We start from the raw sequence: 20,797 nt of genomic DNA on the forward strand, positions 1-20,797 counted from the left end.
GAGGTTAGAATCTGTTAAGACAGGATCGGCATATCATTCGAAAAAGGTACGTTTTCGGGAAAGGTGGAGCAGAGAGGTGTGATAAAATTCTGCGTAGACATCGGAAAAACACTAACAGAGACCCATAAATAATGTAAATAGTCGAGAAAATATAGTAAAGGGAGCCGGGAAGCTTGGCAAATTTGGAGTAATTTCTATTTTTCATGTGCATTGGAAATACATATTAAAACTGTTTTATCTCTTTTGTTCATTGTTTTATGCTTTATGCACCTCAGTTGGATATTTAGATAACTATCTGGGGTATTTGTGCTTTGTTTTTGTTTAAAATTTGCATATGTATAAAAGGAAACATTAATTTAATGAAAATAAACATTTGATATATTTCATCTATGTTTGTCAGTAATGGACACGAACTTTACGGACAACCCTCGTATTTTTCTCTTTATTGTTGCAAAGAATCACAATGAAAAACACAACAGAATTTCCAGTTCATTGAACAATCTCAACTGTCAGTTATTATATAGCAATGAAAGGGGAGGTCGTAATACATGATATAATGTGTTATAACGGTTTGAAGAAAGTAATGTTTCCAAGGAATTATTATAATATAATGAACATCACGGAACCGCTGTAGGCTCGGTTCCATTTCCGGAACCTGAAGGATCTACAAAAACCGGAATGGGATTTTCCAGTTGTTGGCATGAACTGAAAACTTTGTCTTGCATTTCCCAATCCCCGCTCGATGTTTCAACATTAGGTTTGCACTCTGCATATTTGTCATAGCAATTTTCTTCTTCCTTTTCCATTCTACAAGCAAGCGGCACATGGGTAGAAGCACATCCCTCGTTATCCACACAATCATTGATGCATATCTAATTTAAAAAAGTTTTTTTTTATTATTATCAAGTCAAGAGAAAAGAATCATTTCTTTAATATTGTTTCCAGAACATAAGTTGGGTTCCATATTCGATCGTCGATATTTTGTTTTAAATATACATTAATGATATGATATACCCATGTATTCCAAGCATAAATATATAACCATTCGACAGGCCCCCCTCCCCAATCCAACCATGGCACTTGCTGCAACCCATAATGTTTAAGAGGTGGGTGGTTTGCATTGCTCTTGATTTGTATTGTTTTAATGCCTTTTTAAGCTTTAATGCTGTGTGTTATCTCCATTTTATGTACATAACTTACATTTAATTCAAGGTGTGTAACAGGGGATGTATATGACGTACATGTAGACATGCAGCAAGAGACCTATAATTCAGCATAGCATTACAAGAAGACACAAGACCTCCTTGTCCAGGTACTCTTTCTTGTAATCGCAAAAAATGTAGAAATATCATGAAAAATTGATTGCGCCCATGGGAAAAGGGTGCTTATAGCAATTTTACAATTTTGAGTTTTTCATGAATTTTGTTAGAACAAGGTTAAGAGTTGCAAATATGATTTTTATGGTTCTATTCCAACTCTAAGTATGTTTTTATCGCTTATATTAGTGATAATTCATTTTTTAAACAGTTAAATCATGATGTCATGTTACGTTTGCATCAATGTCAAACATTGACTATAATTTTATTGAAACGTTACTAATATTATTATGAATATAAAGATTATTTTTAAGATAGTTGTTATAAGTATTATCGGTCAATGCATGGTATACGAGTTACATGTATTTATTTTACACTTCGTTCATGTTGGGACGAAAGAAAATTCACACCCCAAAAGGTGCACTCCCAGGCAAGAATTGTTTTGTAAATTTACAGAATTACTTAGAAAGTCATTTCATTTTAGATAAGGCAAGAAAATCTAGTACATCTTCCCAAATGTAAAATAAAAAAAATGTCTCCGGTAACGACAATAAACTAGAATCTACCCAGTAATGTAAAATAAATTATTAATGATACACGGTTGATACATTACATTAAACAATACTCCATAGAATATTTGTAAAAACATATGAAAAGACCCCTGTCTTGCATATGGTAATAAAATCTTTATTCTAAATTGAAACAATAAGCCTTTTTTTCAATCTCAACATTAAACGATTTTTTATCATTTACTCATAAAACATGCATGCTAATTAAATAAGTCATAACTCACAAGCATGAAATAATGTCGGGTCAGTCCCAATATTCCGATGGTGATTATTTCGGGATGATGTGGGGTGGGTTGCGGTAGGTGTTAAATAGGTAAATGACAAATTTATACATGTGCATGTAGTTAAGAGCCATTCTCTGTAATGATTTGGAATTTTATATAGGAGCTGTGGCACGCATAGTCTCAGAATTTCTCCAAACTCTTATTAAAAGTCATTGATACCCTAAACGGAAATCAGGCAAAAATTGGTTGCTATGCTTTATAGTTACCATGGCAACATGTCTTAAAGTTCCAAAAATGGCATTTTTTAACATGTTTAGAGCCCCATAGTTAACATTTGCGGCAAAGCAAACGATTGGCAATAATTGTTTCCACAAGTTGAAGGTCAGATGTCTCAAATGCATGATAAACATGTTTGGTAAATCAACTATTACATACGTTACTATGGTAACAAAGTATTCAAGAGTAAAAATAATATTCATTGAATTTTATAAAGTCATACACGTAAAAATAAAATGCAATTATAGGATGAAATGTAACCAAATCATAGAAAAAAGATGAAACATATACCAAGAACAAAATATGATATTTCATTTTGGTTGGCAATGGTTGCCAAGGTTTTTATACCACAGAGAGCCTTCAAAGTAACACTCTGTATGTTTAAATCTGATCCTATTTTTTGAAAAAAGCATATTTCCTCATAACTAATGATCAATTTTATAAGATGTTGGTGTGCTCCAAGTTTTCCCATTTGAAAAAATTCAGATTAGATTCTTAAAATAGAGCGTTGCTATGGAAATAAGCAGAAAATATATGCTTAAAAACCTGAAAAATATTTTCTTTCCTTGGAATACCCTTCAATGTAGATTCCCAAAACTTTTATGATTGATATTTATTAACAGCTAACTTGACTTTAAATTTTTACTATCATCCAATCTCTAAGTGGATGCAAGAAGTTGGCACACAGGGTTTAATATTGATATAAAGTTCACAAAATCGAACATTTTCCCTTCTTGGTAACCATACAGCAACAGTGTTGTTTTATTCATCAAATTTTATCAATATATGATATTCAACTTCAGTTCTAACACATAAGTACTATTCAAGCTGATTCCTTTAATTTGTTTCTTGATTAAATGGCAATTTAATTCTTAATGCAGCGAAAAATAATTCACTTTTAAGCACTGGTACTTTGTTTCCATGGTAACACTGCAAAGTATCACTTATACCCAATTTTTCTTATGGTTTTGGTGTTGCAAGGTCCTATGGATGCATATTTGCCAGTCTTGAATTTTCATGTTTTTCCTCAGGACAGAAGCATTAACCCAATCTTAGTTACTGGTTTTGCATGGTTACACTGTGTTACCATGGCAACCATAAATTTATTTATAGAATAATATTGCTTTTACTTGTATACTTAAGGTCAAACATTTTCATTGTTTTTCTTAAGTCGTTGATTGAGTTTGAGCATGTAACACCTACCATTAGTGAATACGGAGTGTTTTTCAGCATATTTCAGCATTTTTTAATGTATTCCAAATGTACCCTTGGTTACCATTTACTTAGAGATATATTCTAAACAGTTTCTTTACAGTATAGGTGACATCAAGGTGTCATGTTTTTATGAGAAGGGTTTGTTTGCTTTTTCTAGTTTTTATTAAGCCACAGTCAAGATTTAAAGTGGCTGAAAATCTTGATTTTTCAAACTTTTCCGGCTGTTGCCATAGCAACCAAGACGTATAGCAACGAAATTTTGTTTGATATTTGTTTCTGGTGTCAAGTACCAAGCATGGGTGAAATTTCATCAAAATCGGTGACCATGCGTGGCAACGAAGTTTAAGTGGTTACAGAGAATGGCTATTAATATGAGCTTAACAGCAGTTTTTTAAAAGCTTTATTTCAGTAACACCCCCCCCCCCCCGAACACAACTAAATACACAACCAAGTTATATTGTAATAATGGAAAAATATTCTTTAAATTATTTTTACGACCTTCATAAATATTTCTTTTCAAATAAAAATTATAAACAATGTCTTTTTCATAAACAATCAGTGATCAATTATTGGGCACAACATGCCCGTACCAAGAATATTACTGAGCACTATCAAAAAGTGAAATGGCACCTAAGCGTAATTAAAATGAAGTAATATAATTCCAGGCATTTTGCTTATGATAAACAGTTAAGCGTTTCGAATGAAATCCAATTGTTTTTTTTATCAATTTTCAGACCTAAGACAAAAGCGAAATCCAAAAACGTAAACACGTGGTAAAAAAATATAAGTTGACGTTTTCCGTCAATCTGCAACATTTTACGTCACAACTTTATGGCGTTATTTCTCTCTTTTAGTGAAAATGCCATAAGCACCCTTTTCTCATGGGCACAATCTTAAATTTAATCATTGCAATTCCTATCAATATCTGAGCAGTCCTATCAATATCTGAGCAGTTTAGAGAACATTTTAAATTTATATACCTCTATACCACAACTGTAGCCTCCACGACGTAATCGACCCTTTTGAAATCCTGAAAGTGATTCCCAATCCAGTATATCGTTACAATCCACGTGGATGTTTTCTGAATTCCGATCATACTTGGCTGCACAAAATGAAGATTATACCGGTATTTATATTATTATAAGTTCTGTATTAAAGTCAAATATGACGTATTCTTGGGAAGTTCAGACTGACTAAAATTCTAAAGATCTTTCTGTTTATTTTGCATATAATCCTCATTTGATTTATTGGAGTTGGAAACTTTTATCAAAGTTGTTTTCTCTTATTTGCTTAAGAAAATAATAATGACATATTTTCTTTCCTGGTTTCTTTTATCATTTCCGAAATTTGAAATTTATTCCAAAAGAAGCGCAAATTTGATTGCCAAGAAAGAGAGCTTTTAGGGAAATGAAAAGTAATAAATTGAACAATTTGAAATAGATGATCCTGTCAGCAAATACAATTTGTTATTGAGTCAAATGCTGACTGAAGCTTTCCTTAATAGTTATATATATTAGACTATTATTTATACACTGAATTGCCGACATATTTCCCGATTATGACAAGGAGCACACGGGCGGGTGTGACCGGTCGGCAGGGCATGCTCACTCCACAATGGCACCTGCTGTTTGCACTGCTCCTATTTTGTACTATGGTATTATGATTTATGGACTTCTGAGCTAGAAAACTGTTCATTGTCTCCAAATATTTCACCCTCGTCTAATTTCTAACGACGCATATGTCTTTATGATGTGTTTATAAGTCATTTAATTAAAAGAAGACATCGTCATGGTGTAGATGCAATGTATACGTACCTATCAGGATATATTTCTTATTTAAAGTAAGCATGCATTCTCTCGGAATTTCTACATTTCGAAATATCATCTTCGGTGCAGGGTTTTTAAAGAATGCACGTCTCATATTTAAGGGTTTTTAAAGAATGTGGTCTCATATTTAATTTCTTCGGTGCAAGGTTTTTAAAGAATGCACGAATAATTGGTCTCATATTTAATTTCTTTGAGTTTCTTTCTTTCTCAATCATCTATAAAACGAGTAAAACATAATATTAAATAGACATACAATGCATTAACGTTAAAAATAAATGCAACTGTTCGTGTATTTATTCCAGTTGACACTCACTTTGTTCATTCTTTGAAGGACTCTAACTTTATACCTATGGTTTTCCTCTGGGGTTGACGAAAGGTCCCTAAGAACCTTAACTCTTAAGACTGTAATTGAAATAGGAGAAATAAAGGAATGTTCAGCACATCTTCAAAAACAAAAGGAAATTTGAAGCACCTGTAATTAAAAAAAATATAGCGAATTTTTATGTCTACAGGTTAGTAGTTTTGTAACTTTGTCCATAACTTTGGCCGGAGCTTGAATTTCACATACTTCCACACTTTGCTGATGTGTTTTTTATTGTCAAAACCTTTCTCTTGGAAACGATATTTTATATATCTTGACCTTCTCAAATTTTCAAAGATTTGCAGTAAATGTAAACAACATTTAGAAAAATATTTTTCATAAGCCTTTGTCAAGGGGCTTCTAATCTGTAAGATGGAGAAAATGTAATGATGAGAAGGAAAAATGGATTACAAAATGTGCCTTAACTTACTAATTAAGACTGCTATCGAACTTTTTGCACAAATTAATATAAGAATGAATTATTGGAGTACTTTCGTATGTATTATTCAGATAGTTATTAAAAATTGGTTATTTTAATTTCAATACATAATTTACGCTGGAGGGCGTGACTTCATTATTGAGCAGGTAATACATGTAGTGTTTTTTAACAAATGTTTCTCGACCCATCCTTCGTCTCATTTGTCTATCAACAACTGATATAAAAAGACTTGATCGCGAAAATTAATCATCGCAAACTAGTTTGCCCCCGGTAAATCGCGAAATAAAGTCTTCTCGAATAAAAGTTGGTTTACAACAATCCGATATACATGGAGTTGAATCCTGTTTAAATTATCAATTGAATGTATGTTATTTCAGATGAGAAAACAGCGGGTTATTCGGACTTGTGACATCATACAACGTAGATACTCCGTTAAAATACATTATAATAACATCATAAAATAAAAAAAACTGATATAACTTTGTTTTACCATGAAAATGTGACATTTTGACTGAACACAGCTTTCTTTGAAGAGACTTCTTGGGCAAACATTTGTCATTCCTGTTGAGAAAAACAAAATAAAATGTGTGGTTATATGATTATAGTAAAAGTATAGCTTAAAATACATGTTTATGCATAAATGTTTTAGACTTTTTCATGCTTAACGTCTAACACAATCCAAAAAAGCATCAAGCTTTATATAATTTTATTTTCAAACACACACGTTGATATCAAATACGGTATCCAATTATTTTTTATCTTCTTCATTAATAGATATTACTCCCTTTCTTTATTTTACATTTGTCATGAAAAACTATACAATTATGGTCTCTTGCAATGGTGAATATGGTTTGTTATTGATCAGAAATTTATCAGTATTTATTAATCAGAAATTTATTAGTATTGACTGAAGGGAAGCTGGGGTCAATTTGAACATTTTCTTGATGACAAACAAACCATATTCACTATCTCAAAAGTCGATAATTGTTTTATTATATAGTCAGGACTCAAATAAATAAGAAATTGAAGGCTACCTGACGATTCCATTTTCATTGATTAAAGAAACTTCTGTCGTAGAAAAATAAGGTCAACTATCTATAACTTCTGTGTTTGCTTTCGCTGTTTGAAAGGAATTGTAAATTTCAAAAAAATAATCATTAAATATTTTGGTAGATTTGCGAAACAATATTCTCTTCAAACATATAGTATCCAGCCAGTTGCAAGTGAATATGTGGTGTTATGAACTGTTTGCGTAACGTTAATTTGTATACGGATTATATAGGGGCTTTTTCTAGACTATTTAAAAAAATGGAGATAGCGAACAGCATTCAAGCCCAAAAGTCCATAAAACAATATTTGGAGCAGAGAAAATACGGACCTCTGAAACATCCGAGTTTGGATCAGGTGTCATGGAGGAGTGAGCATCACCTGCTGATCGACCGGTCACACCGGCCTTGTGCTACTTGTCATGTTCAGGGATATAAAAGAACTGTCAACAATTCAGTGGGTAAATAGTGGCCTATTCTAAATAAGTATGAAAACGTCAGTCAGCATTTGACTTAATGATAAATTGTATTTGCAGACAAAGTTATAGCATCGACCATAGAACTTACGAAATGATGATTTTAAACTAGACTGCTGATATTCTCTTCATCAAGTTGTTGCCAGAATATATCTTACCTCGTTTAAAAAATTGTTTATACATGTAGGTAGAGCATGCTCTTAATTATGTATCGAATCAACCGAGAAATTTAAAATCCGTATGCAAGTGATGAAGGTATATTGCTGAGTAAGGGGGTTGAGGATTATAAAGTTAAGCTATCGCGTTTGTCATCAAGCTTCGTAGTAAGATAACTATTGTAAGTTGTATTTTTCTAGTAAAAAATTAAAATATGAAACAGCTGTGTCAGACTCTGTATTTCAAGCCCACGGGGATATTTATTTTTAGCTTTTCCCCACTTTAAGAATAATGTCCAATAATAAAGCATGTATCTCACAACTATTCTTGATAATTTATGTACCTTTAATCGGCCCAAAACAGCCCTTTATGCCTTTGAATTGTCAGTTTTAAAAAATATGACCATTCCGGTATCCATGTTGATCGTGTTTTTAAAAATACAGTTAGGTATCGGATAACATTTCTCGAGCGCGGAAAAGCATAGAATACAAGAAATAATACCCGAAGTGGTGTAAATCGAAGGCTTTACAATGCTTGGATTTTTAGCTCTCTGTTCTGTCTGTCCGAATTTTTTCAAGCAGTGAGCTATAATTCTGTAGCTAATGAATTTTAGTCTGGCATTGTCACTATACAAATCAGGACTTTTTTCTGAAACAGACTTTATGAACATAATTTAGTGAGAGTTAATTACTTTTATTTCCTTCAGGTGAGGCACATCTTTTCTGTCATTTAAATTGAAATTTATACCATATTCTTTACTTACTGAGAGAAGACAATGTGGACAGTCAATAAAATAATAGCCGCTCGTAACATCTTCTAGAATATTAAGTATGCAGTCTTCTTCGACGCGTAGTTTATAATCTGAAACAGGACAAAGATGTCTTATTCAAACTTGTCGTTTCAACTAGAAAATAAAATTTGGTCAGAACATGCCTTTTCTGTGAAATCACAAATCTTCGTGGGGGGTAACTTTCGTTGTTTTCGAGGTATGAAGAGATCCACGTAATTTCATGCCAAGCACGAAATGTAAAATGTAACATACATAACTAAACTTGATAATTTCTTATTTACGAAATTAAATCCTCACAAACTCGCGAGTTTGTCCTCAAACCATGAAAATTTGACCCTACGAAAATATGTTTTTACAGTAATTTTCAATACCGATCTTTGCGACAATTGCATCTTTTTGTAAATGATTTACTTTAATTGCTACAAACATCTTATACTTATAATACTATAAGTATACTTGTACTTATAATATTATTTTTACTTTCTAGTAATTATTACAAGTTGGTAACATACCTTCATGAACGTTCAAGACCTTCCTAAAGTTAAGAACCGAAGCGAAAATCTTATATTTATACTAATAATTAAAATACGACGTTCCTTTGCCATTATTTAATCTCTATTATACTTGTGATTTTTATTGGAAAACTTTGGTGAGTCCCACGCTGATTAATAGCAATTAAAATAAAAAAGTGACAAAAGTTTGAAGAAAAAAATACATCTTTTAATATGAGGGATATTATAATGCTTTTTTCATGTCATTGTGTTGAGCAAGGCATCACCACACCTCTTGTCATTGCTGTCTGGCAGGGCCAATGCAACAGATTGAGATTATGTGCCGATAAATATACGTTTCATTTAAACTTACCAAATTACGTTTTCTTGCCTAAATTGATGTTCAGTTTTTCGTCGATGAATCTATAAATTGAATTCATTTTATTGTTATGATATATAAGACTGATCACATGTTCATTGAATTTTTTTCATCTTGGGCTACCGCATTTAAAACTTATTCCATCTCTACATAGGTTTTTTGAATGCAACTTAAGATATTTCGTGATCCCGAGTCCACAATTAAATTACACTTCATTTAAAACCTAAAATATTTCACAAATACCTGGTACTATTAACAGAAAAAAAATAAGCAATGAAGCTTCATCTTAAAATTGATAATGTAGCATTCAAAATATATACCAGAAGTAAATACCTTTTGATAAGGCATGTTGCCATTAATTATGAAATAATGGAATATGGCCACACAGACTCTCATTGTAAAGAAACATTATGGTAAAATAATTATAGAAAGATAATAGTTAATCAATCTGACACGAGGTGGGAGGACACGATGAAGAAATTTATTTTGACTTTCCTTCAAAATCGGATAATGTAAATCATCTACATATAATACCGTATAAAACTTCCCTAGGAATAATAAAAGTAGGAAAATTAGAAACAACCTATTCCCAGGTAACTTATACACTTATTAATACGGCTTTACACATTTGTTATAAAATGTCTGTTGCAAAAATACTAAACTTTAAAAAAAAAACTTTATATTTTTCAGATTTAAAGGAAATAATTATGATTTTAGAAATTGATATATATGTACATCATATAATTTTTTAAAGGTATCTGATATACTAACATGTGGACAATGAGCATATTTCGCTTCTTGGTGTATACTGGATTGATAATAATGATATGTGGAAGTTTATCAGTGGATGAGGTTTCTAATATGTAAGTAATCCAAAGTAAAAGATCTGTACTTTTGAATTTTTTATCTCCTATCCCTTAATTAATAATAATATTCATCGCAACGGTAGTTAAATTTGAATATCACATTCCCTGTAAAGTGCATAAATCATATTAATGTAGAAGCACGTATTTTGGTGTTGATAAAATTTCGTTTATTTTCCATCAAGTGGGTTTCATGCCGTTTTGAATGTAACCCTATTCAATATAAAGTCTTGTAAAATTTCGTGTGGGGTTTAATTACTTGATATATAATAATAACTGAAACTCAAAATAAAATATCATTAATTTTTGTATAAGGCTCATAAAAATAAAACATCAATGAATGTAGAATTAACTTTAAGAAGCAAATTTTAAACAGGTGAATTAATGACATCTCAAGTTTTCTCTGATGCAGGGACATGTGTGGGTGTGAGGAAATTCATCCCCAGCAGAAGTTTTGTTCTGCTGATGTAGGTGAGTAAAATTTAAAAAAAAATACATTGTATTTCAAATTTATTTTCTGCTTTTAGAATAAAAAAGGTTTGTTCTCTTTTAGCATTTAAGGGAATTTTAATTCGAAAGCATGCTTTATTGCCCGCCCCCTCTATAAGGATCCGGCCCGTGATAATCAGGGATCCCATCTGGAACCACATGAGGAAACGAAGTGCAATATTCCCTCCCCCCACTGACCCAGAACCAGGAATGACCTCTTCCCATACTGACCTACAGCCGGGAATGCCTTATTTACCAACAAAGAGAGTAACTAACACATTCCTCGTCAAAAGGTCTTTTAAAGGAGTAAGTAATTCAGTACTTGTTTCAGTAAATCATTGAAAATGTTTGAAATCCTATATATTTTCTCACAAGATACGTTAACTAAAGCTCTTGGGTTATATAAATCTTTAGAAATTATAGAAATTCAATTAGTATTTTATTAATACACTGTATGTAATAAACTTACGAAAAACAGACAAGAATGCATTGATGCTTCATTTCTATTCAAGTAGTTATAAAATCAACTGGGAGTCGATGTACAAGTTTTCTCGTTCTTGATTATTTATCAAATATCAATTTATGGATAGTTTTTAATATTAGAACAAAATGAGTATCATTCACAAAGTTCACATAGGAAGAATGTGACTATTGTTCAAGGCTCTAGTAAGTACAAGTATATTTATTTCATTTATTACTTGTAGTATTCATTTTATTTTGAAATTTATGGAGATAACGAAACGATATTCAATCTCAAAAGTATATAAAACAATACGAAATAGGAGCAGAGCAAACTCGGGTCTCCAAAAGATCAGAGGTGGGATCGGGTGCCATTTGGGAGTGTGTCTCCTGCCGAACGGTCACAAATTTACAGATTTTTTTTAACAATGCTCAAAGGAACTTACACTAAAAAGGAAATTTGAAAGTGAATAAATGCACTCCCTTACACATACACACGCCATACAGTATAATTGTTATGTTTTTTAAGATAGTTATTTTACGTCGAGTATCTGTGCTCCTTAATGAAAATACATCTATAAAATACAATAACTAAATTTTTAAATTCCAATCAGTGACATGTTTTGGCCACGTGAGAAAAACCTACTGGTTTATCGTCTCTAATGAAGGATATGGAGATAACGAACAGTATTCAATATCAAAGTCCATAAAACAAAATAGGAGCAGAGCAAACACGGACGTCTGAAACGTCAGAATGGGGATAAGATGCCATGGAGTAGTGAGCATCCCTTGCTGACCGGTCACATCCGTCGTGTGCTCCTTGTCATGATCGTGAAATAACGGAAAAACCCGTCGTCAATTCAGTATATAAATAATGGAGTAACAATCAGCATGAAAAACGTCAGTAAGCATCCGCTCACGTTGTTCGCTACACAAGGTAGCAATCTAAGTGCGCGGATCAAAGGATCTGATTTTAATAAGATTGCTTCTCTGTAGCTCTTCATGTCTAAAATAGAATACTGTAAAGCATATAGACTAAACAAAATAGTCAAAGTAGGAAACATCGAAATGTGACATTGTAAGTACTGTGACATTTGAGGATAACTTTGAAAACATGTATGCCCTGCATTTTTAGGGGATTCCGAAAGAGACAGAATTAAAAGTCAACATTTATGATGACGGATCCGGGTGCCAACCTTCTTTCACTGTCAACAAAACATACCTTATAACTGGTGAGAAAAAATTTCTACTCTTTGTATGGTTTCAGGTATAACTAATGTAGACTTAACCATGAATAGCTATTGAATTGTTCCTTAGGATTTGCAATATTTCCTTTCTCTCGATGAAAACTTAGATTTTGCGAGTTGACAATTTTTATTTGAATTTAATATAAAATGTTTGAGTCGGTAAATCATGAGGATCTGGTACGTGTCAATCATCATACAATTTTATGGACAATTTCTAAGACGAGACAAGCTATTGTAAAACAAGTTGATGAAACAAGTATCTCAACAGTCTTCTATGAATTCATCATTCCGCCAGTTTTTTTTTTTGGTTGATACAATGTCCTTGGTATCAAATATACATTCTGTCCTTGAGTAAAATGCTGACTGAAGTTATATATACTTGTTAGGCCATCATTTACAGACGAAATTTTCTGTTTTTTTTCCCCCCTGAACATGACAAGGAACACACAGTGGGTGTGTCCTGTCGGCAGTTTGTGTTCACTCCTCTATGCCACCTGATCCCACCGCTGGTGTATTAATAATGGTTCGAGTTTGCTCTGTTCCCGATCTGTATTGTTTAAATCGACTTTGAGCTTGACTAGTGTTCATTATCTCCATATTTTATCAATACCAGTTATTGGGTCATGGCCTGTACCCCACTGGGGCCGGAGGGGTGGGGCAAAAACCACTAAAATTAATGCAATCTTTAAAAAATCTTCGTCTTTACTCCTGGACGACAAGCAGCCAAATTGTTGAATTGATTATAATAAGCATATGCATTGAGCCGTCTACCAAAATTGTGAAATTCATGGCCCCAGGGTCAGGGGTTCTGGTATTAGGGCGGGGCTCTTATGATCATTTAGTGAAAATGCAATAATTCTTTGAAAATCTTCTCCTCTGTTCCTGTGTATTATGAAAACAAGCTAAGTACATAGTTATGGTGACGAAGGTTGTCTGTATCAAAATTGTGAATTTCATGGCCCCTGGGTCAGGGGTTCTTGTGTTAGCATGGTTAAGGCAGTGCTCTAATGATTATATAGTGAAAATGCATTGATTCTTTGAAAAATCTCCTCTGCTGTCGGGTATTAAGCTAATGAAATATGTACATATTTATAATGAGGAGTGTTGCCTCTTCCAGAATTATGAATTTCAGGGTCCTTCGGTCAGGGGTTTTGGGTGGGGCTACATTGATTATAATAGTGAAAATGCATTAATTCTTTGAAAATCTTCTCCTCTGCTCCTGGGTATTAAACCAATGAAATATGTACATAGGTATGATGAAAAGAGTTCCCTCTTCCAATATTATGAATTTCATGGTCCCTGGGTCAGGGGTTCTGGTGTTAGGGCAGGTCTCTATTGAGTATATAGTGAATATGCATTATGTTTTTGAAAATCTCCTTTGTTACTGGGTATTAAACTTATGATCTAAGTACATGTACATAGTTATGATGAGCTGACCTAAGGGTGCTTTTTCTAGAATTGTGAATTTCAAGGCCCTTGGGAAGGGGTGGGGGGACTCTAATGATTAAATACTGGAAATGAATTAATGCTTTGAAATCTGCTTTTTGTTGGTATTGATCAAACATTTATGTTGAGCAAGAGTGTCTTTTCCAAAATTGTGAAATGTGTGGCCCCAGGGTCAGGGGTTCCTGTGGGGTGGAGCACTACTGATAATATAGTGGAAAAACTGGAAATGCATATTTTCTTTGTTCTTCTGCTCTGTTTCTGGGTATTAAGTACACTTGTAATCAAAGTAAACTTGCCAAGTGTATAGTAATAATGATCAATGGTGCCTCTTTCAAAATAGTGAATTTCATGGTCTCTGGTTTATATAATAAAGTACGAACCAAATTCATTTGTTGGAAAGTTGTTACATGATACTCAGGTGTCCTATAAGGCCCGTGGGCCTCTTGTTTTCATTTGTTGCAGGAAATTATGGCGTGGAACTACAATTCGTCATTTTTTTCATAAAATTAAAAATTGATTGTGTTATAAAAAAAATTTCGACCGAAAAAATTGATTGTTTGATTTGTGAAGGAAAGTTGAACAGTCGAGGAGACATGGACGTTAATGGTTGTGACTGGACGGGGTGCTGGGAGGGTGGTGTGTCCCGGTACCAGAAGATCAACCTAAGGACGGGGAGATACAACTGTGACATACAGGTAGTATCAAAAGAACAATGCCTACGTGATAAGTAATTTACACACCAATAAGTAATACTAGCTTTAGAAAAAAAACAAAAAACAATGTATACATGTATGAAAATGAAAATTTCTTCCTAGATCTGCCGGAAAAGTAGTGGATGCATTCGTGATGCTAAAACATGTGTATGGCCCAAGAAGCGCGCAGGGTTGTGTTATGCAAGACATGCTAGATGTTACATGTCCAAGAAATTTCAAAAGGCTACATGGGTCATGCTTCATACTAGAATGAAGCGGTGTTTGGAGCGATACAGTTTGACAGCAAAGTCTCCATGAATGAAACATTACGCACTATACTTCATGTGTATTTTTACGTACGTACGAGGGCCGTTCAAAAATTACGCGGACTGTGCTATTATTTACTCTTACAGACGTCATATTCTCAAATTTTGTCCAGATTCCATCAAGAGAATTTAGAGAAAATAAATCCTGAGAAATAAATACTTTAAAGTTTTATGTTAGTAATGAAACATCAGAGATGCGTAAAAAATGTTGAAACACAAAGAATTCTATCAACATTTACGATAAAATCCATTTTAAGTAGGTGCATCCAGCAATAAACGTCCATGGTTTTACTTACTTAGAAATTGCAATAAAATAATAACTAACAAAAATTTAAGGGTTCTAGAATCATAATCTGAACATCTTGATCAAAAATATTCTATCAAAACAAACTGAGGGTTCTTAAGAAAGATATTTCAGATGACATGAAGCTGAAAGTTGTTAAAATTATAAAATTTGATTATTCTTACATATATATCTTAAGCATATGTCATTTTACCTCAGCATGAAACACTGGCTTTGTGAATATACTTTGTATTAGAAGACAACAGGATTATGTGGCAAGTTTTGATAAAATTGTAGAAAGATTTAGAAAATAAATTCATGAAAAAATGGTTGAGTTACACCAAGGACATATTCATAACACAAAGGACATAAAAGTAACACAAAAGACGTTTTGTTCAAACCTTAAGAATAAATAATAAATTTGTTCCCCTTCCCCCGCAAAAAGCACAACAATGACATTATCTAATAGATGTTAATGAAAGTATATGATTTTAAGAAAAAATTGCTTGATATTTCATTTCTTCTTACATTTGGAGTGCGACTAGTAACACGAATGATTAAAAAGTAACAACATAGACATAATTGTCCAATTATAAAGATATGCAAACATCAACAAAAAATAAAAATAAGTTATGCATGAATAATGCAGGATTACTATCATAGGACCTAGAATCATTGATCGGTGCATGTACAAGTATTTGTATGTCCAAAAAGAAGTTGTAACACCAAAGACAAAAGATAACACAAAGGACATCTCATTTTATTTGTTTTGTTTTACATACAGCCTCCTTCCACACTGGGTTATCTATTTAATATTTCCCACCTACAGGATGTGGAGGACGAATTATAACCGAAACATCACCTATGTTGTACTAATATTCATCTTTTACAGTTTTTGGTCAAATTTAGTTTTTTTAATTTTCATTACTGCTTTGATCATACATGAAGTTCTGATTGTCTCTTTTCCAGTGTTTCAGCATTTTTATCTGGTTTCTTTTCCAGCGTCTCAGTGTTTTCAGTATTTTTATTCATTTTTTTTTTCAGGAACTCTGGTTGCTCTAGTTTCTCTTCATATGTACTCTTTTGTCTGCCTTTCCTTTTTTATAAATTATTTGATTTTATGTTAAGTGTTGATTAGCTGCATAAAGAATATACCTTTGCCTAATGCCTATTTGTTGTTTGAAGTAAATTTCAAGATTTGCTGGGAAAGATAGAGATCCATATTAAGTACTTGCCTCTACTATAATGTCAACTCTTACTTCAGCGCTCTGAATTCATTCCAAAAGTTTTAAATACTTCTATAGTGTAAGGTTTACAAACAATTTCCAACCTTTATGGGGAAAATCAATTAGACAAATCTGCATGAAGATTATCTTCATCTACATTCAAACAAAAATTCATGATTGGTGACAGATGCATTGTTCCTCTGAAATATAATCTTTTGATATCGCTTTTGATAGTAATGAAAAATTCGTAACTATTTCAACGTCGGACATACACATTCCATGCTAGAATAGTCAAATGTTCTATATTTGACGTTACTTTGAAGGTATCTGGATTCCTTTGATCTTTCACTTGTCTGTCTGTCTCTATTTTGCAACTTTTGAAATGTTTCGTCCTTACATTATCTTCATCGAGAGAACATAACATAGAATCAACAGGTTTCAGAGTAAAAAATGTCATATATCATAAAATCCTGGATTTTTATTTTATTCCCTTGTGTTCCTATACTTCCCTGGAGTTACCACTTTAACCATCTCATTTTTAAGGACTTCATTATATTTAATGTAACTCAAATTGTACCCTCTCCCCACAATTGTTTTCTTTTATACATTGAACACAATTACGACTTCATACGTGGTATTTTAAATGCTTGTCGTGTCCCTTGTGTAACTGAATTTGTCTATAATGTTACCATAGTTAAGTATTATAGGGTTAAAAAGGGGTAAAGATGTATGTCATAAGAAATTTTGATATTTCAATTTATTCAAAACAAATAATTCTCTCTACTCTACCGCTGAAGCAAGAATAACTACAAGAGTATATTAATAATGAAAATGTTTCATCATTTTGACGTCCATAGAGTTACCAAATTTGTCCTTTGTGTTACACATATCATTTATTGAATGAATTTGTAGCATGTATATAGAGGATATTCAATGTTTTGTAGTTGAATATGGAATTTATATCACGAGTGGGACAGGATTTTTGATATTTTCACGAGTGCGAAGCACGAGTGAAAATATCAAAAAATCCTGTCTCACGAGTGAAAAAAATTCCATATTCAACTACAAAACATTGAATTTTCTGTTTATTACATTTTTATTTTTCTTTAATTTTTTTCCTTTGCCTCTGTCTTTTTGTAATACAGTCATAGGCTACATGACGTCATAGTTGAGCGGTTGAGACGTCATAGCTAAGTGAGGTGAAAACACTGTAAACATGGATTTAGCAATATATTTTTCGTAATTTTGAAGTTTTATTCGCTGTCAGAATGGTTTATCTATTTCAATCAAACTTATATTAGGTCAAGGGAGATTTTTTTTTACAACGATCTTCGTTATGGGAAGAGAAATCGAGAATTTTCCCGCACTTCTGATATTCGTCACACTGTGACAGGATATCATTTTGATATCCTTTCACACTGTGACAGGATATCATTTTTATTCAATGAATAAATTACAGTATTTCACAGGTAAAAATGTAATAAAACATATTATATGTAAAACATATGAACAGATGATACAAATATTATTGATATACTATTTTTGATAAACTTTATACATTATATTTTATTTTTAAATTGTAAATATTGAAGTTTTTGTACAGATTGTCCGTAGAGTAATTAAATATGTCCTTCGAGTAACTTTTCCTACAGTAACAAAATGGACAGTAACGCCAGGGAATTACTACATCAAAAGTTACAAGTATAAAAGCAATGGCTGCATTAAAAAGATAGAGCACAGCTCCTACAAAGTCGTTCAATGCATCACAAACATTATATACTAATTTATCTTCACATTATTTAAGTAACTCCAAGGACCTAAAAATAAATTACTCTCTCAACCAAACTCAACTGAAACCAAATATTGTGTCTACGGGGTGAAAAACACATGTTTTGTGTCTTTTTATATTTTGGCGGGTACAATATCTTTAGAAGGCGGCTGATGCTGAAGAGTTCCTTCAAGAAAAATAACTCTTACAGATAAGTTTTATGTCTTGGTTACTCCAAGGACACGGCGAAAATCACAAAGTTTTTTTTTAACGTTTATTGCTTAAAAAATTATATTCTTACTTTTTTCAGTCACCTTTTAGCATGTTTTTAAACAATGTTAAGTATTTACAATACATTAAAGGTATTTTATACTCCCAAATTATATTTACTGTCTCAATAAGGAGGGTTGAAAATACACCCTCGGCGAAATCACAAGCAATTTTCTTTAATTTAACTCATGTTGAAGGATTTTTTCAGTATTTATATCAATTTTTAATCGTACTTTAAATCTGTTCTCTTAATTTTAGATCATTGTTAAGTTCATGAGCACAAAAAAGTTTTTTTTTATCAAATTATTTACCAGAAAACTTGTATCACTGAAATCTGGACATTTTTTGAGAATGACCCATATAGTTATGAAATTTAACAGAAATATGTATCTTAAAGATTCCAATAAATTTTGGGCAAAATTTCTGTATTTTATACAAATTCTACTAAAATCATAGGTATGTTGATATCGCTGATGGAGAGGTACGGAGCATGACAAAAATATATGGATAATAAAACATGTAGTAAACTAGGGTATTCGTGACATTCGTCCACAAAAGGCAAATTGAAATTTCGGACCGTAAGACCTCTGTAAAAAGGTTATACTGGAGGACGGGAAGAAGATTATCAACGAAAACTTTATCCGGACTGTAAAGAACGTGATTGAGAGTCACAAATATCACACTATATCTCATAAATACCTGCAGTTTTTGGTTTTAAAACAAAAAAAATATTCTTTACCTGTTTAATATATTTTAAGCTTGACAAGAAATGGTGTTTAGAAGTTGAGTAGATAAGGTAACTCAAACTGTACAGGTACTCTTGGGAAAATGTTGAGAATATGAAAGCTCAATAACATATTTTTTTATAATGCCTGTGACGTCGAAGATTTTGCTGTTCCGTGACTTAATGATATGTCTGAAAAATCACTCAAAATTGATACCAATTTACAACATTTTGATATGAAATTTTGAAGACCATATGAGTAAAGATTCTTTTATATTATGTGTGACATTTTGCCCGATTATATCGTCAAATATTTTTCCTGTGCAACAAGTCCGCGTAATTTTTGAACGGCCCTCGTATATATCTGCACATGTACAAAAGTGTGTAATTATATATGTGTACTAGATGTTAAAATATGTATATTTGAATAAAAATCTAAAATTCTGATGTAATTAGTGTTATCTCTCGCTTTAATTTATGATGAGGGGGTTGCTCATCTTCGCTAGCTTAAGGTTTTTGATCGGTTACTCTTTCTGGATCAGAAACTCGTGGTTAGCAAAGATGATGGTTGCTTGGATATTTTCAAAAAGGTCGTTGTAATTTTTTTCCCCAAATACTAAGTCTTGATTTTACCATCAGAAGTATAATTTTAATTGCAATAGCTGCTTGGTTTCATTATATTCATTGTACACTGTACATACACATAATTATAATTTTGCAGTTTAATGTAAATACTATATACATTACCAGGTATATATTTACATGTTTATGCAACCCTGGATAATATTTGTACATGTCCGTCAGTCCTTTGAATGATATACATTTATTACATTTTCAACAGTGAAATACTGTAGTTTATCCATTGAATAAAAGTGATATCCCGTCACAGTGTGAAAGGATATCAAAATGATATCCTGTCACAGTGTGACAAATATCAGAAATGCGGTAAAACTCTCGATCGATTTAAATTCCCATTACGAAGAGTGTTATAAAAATATTCCTTGGGCTGTTATAATAGGGGAAAAAAAGGAAAATCAAAGAAAATGTAATAAACAGAAATTTCAATTTTTTATAGTTGAATATGGATTTTATTTCACTCGTGAGACAGGACTTTTTGATATTTTCACGAGTGCGACGCACTCGTGAAAATATTAAAAAAAATCCTGTCCCACGAGTGAAATAAAATCCATATTCAACTACAAAACAAAAAAAATCCTGTCCCACGAGTGAAATAAAATCCATATTCAACTACAAAACATTGAATATCCTCTTTGTACTACAGTAAAGATAATTTTCAAATTCATGTACAGAAACATGAATTTTATTTTCCATTAAATTTAATGCCTACATTGTACAACAATCAATGCAGTATACATGAGCTTTATTCTGAAGTAGGTTCTAACAGTTCATTTTTATCTCGATCCGACATCTTATATCAAT

The 20,797-nt window shown here is 32.2% G+C and overlaps 2 protein-coding genes across 2 annotated transcripts; one reads left to right on the forward strand and one right to left on the reverse strand.

Moving 5' to 3' along the window:
- Positions 1–578: 578 nt before the first annotated feature.
- Positions 579–5,508, reverse strand: LOC134278194 (uncharacterized). The gene is made up of 3 exons (XM_062760513.1): positions 5,415–5,508; positions 4,581–4,702; positions 579–872 (listed from the first exon to the last, which is right to left on the reverse strand). The coding sequence occupies exons 1-3, from the start codon at positions 5,482–5,484 to the stop codon at positions 618–620; spliced, it is 447 nt and encodes a 148-aa protein (XP_062616497.1). The 5' UTR covers positions 5,485–5,508; the 3' UTR covers positions 579–617.
- Positions 5,509–10,399: 4,891 nt separating this feature from the next.
- On the forward strand, positions 10,400–15,079 carry LOC134278195 (uncharacterized). The gene is made up of 6 exons (XM_062760514.1): positions 10,400–10,427; positions 10,840–10,898; positions 10,981–11,222; positions 12,511–12,607; positions 14,639–14,763; positions 14,884–15,079. Coding segments are annotated over exons 1-6 (720 nt in total). The 5' UTR covers positions 10,400–10,425; the 3' UTR covers position 15,079.
- The last annotated feature ends 5,718 nt before the right edge of the window (positions 15,080–20,797 follow it).

Source organism: Saccostrea cucullata, unplaced genomic scaffold (genome assembly GCF_032062105.1).
Source record: "Saccostrea cucullata isolate Sc308-1 unplaced genomic scaffold, CSIRO_AGI_Scuc_v1 ctg6769, whole genome shotgun sequence".
NCBI classification, from domain to species: Eukaryota; Metazoa; Mollusca; class Bivalvia; order Ostreida; family Ostreidae; genus Saccostrea; species Saccostrea cuccullata.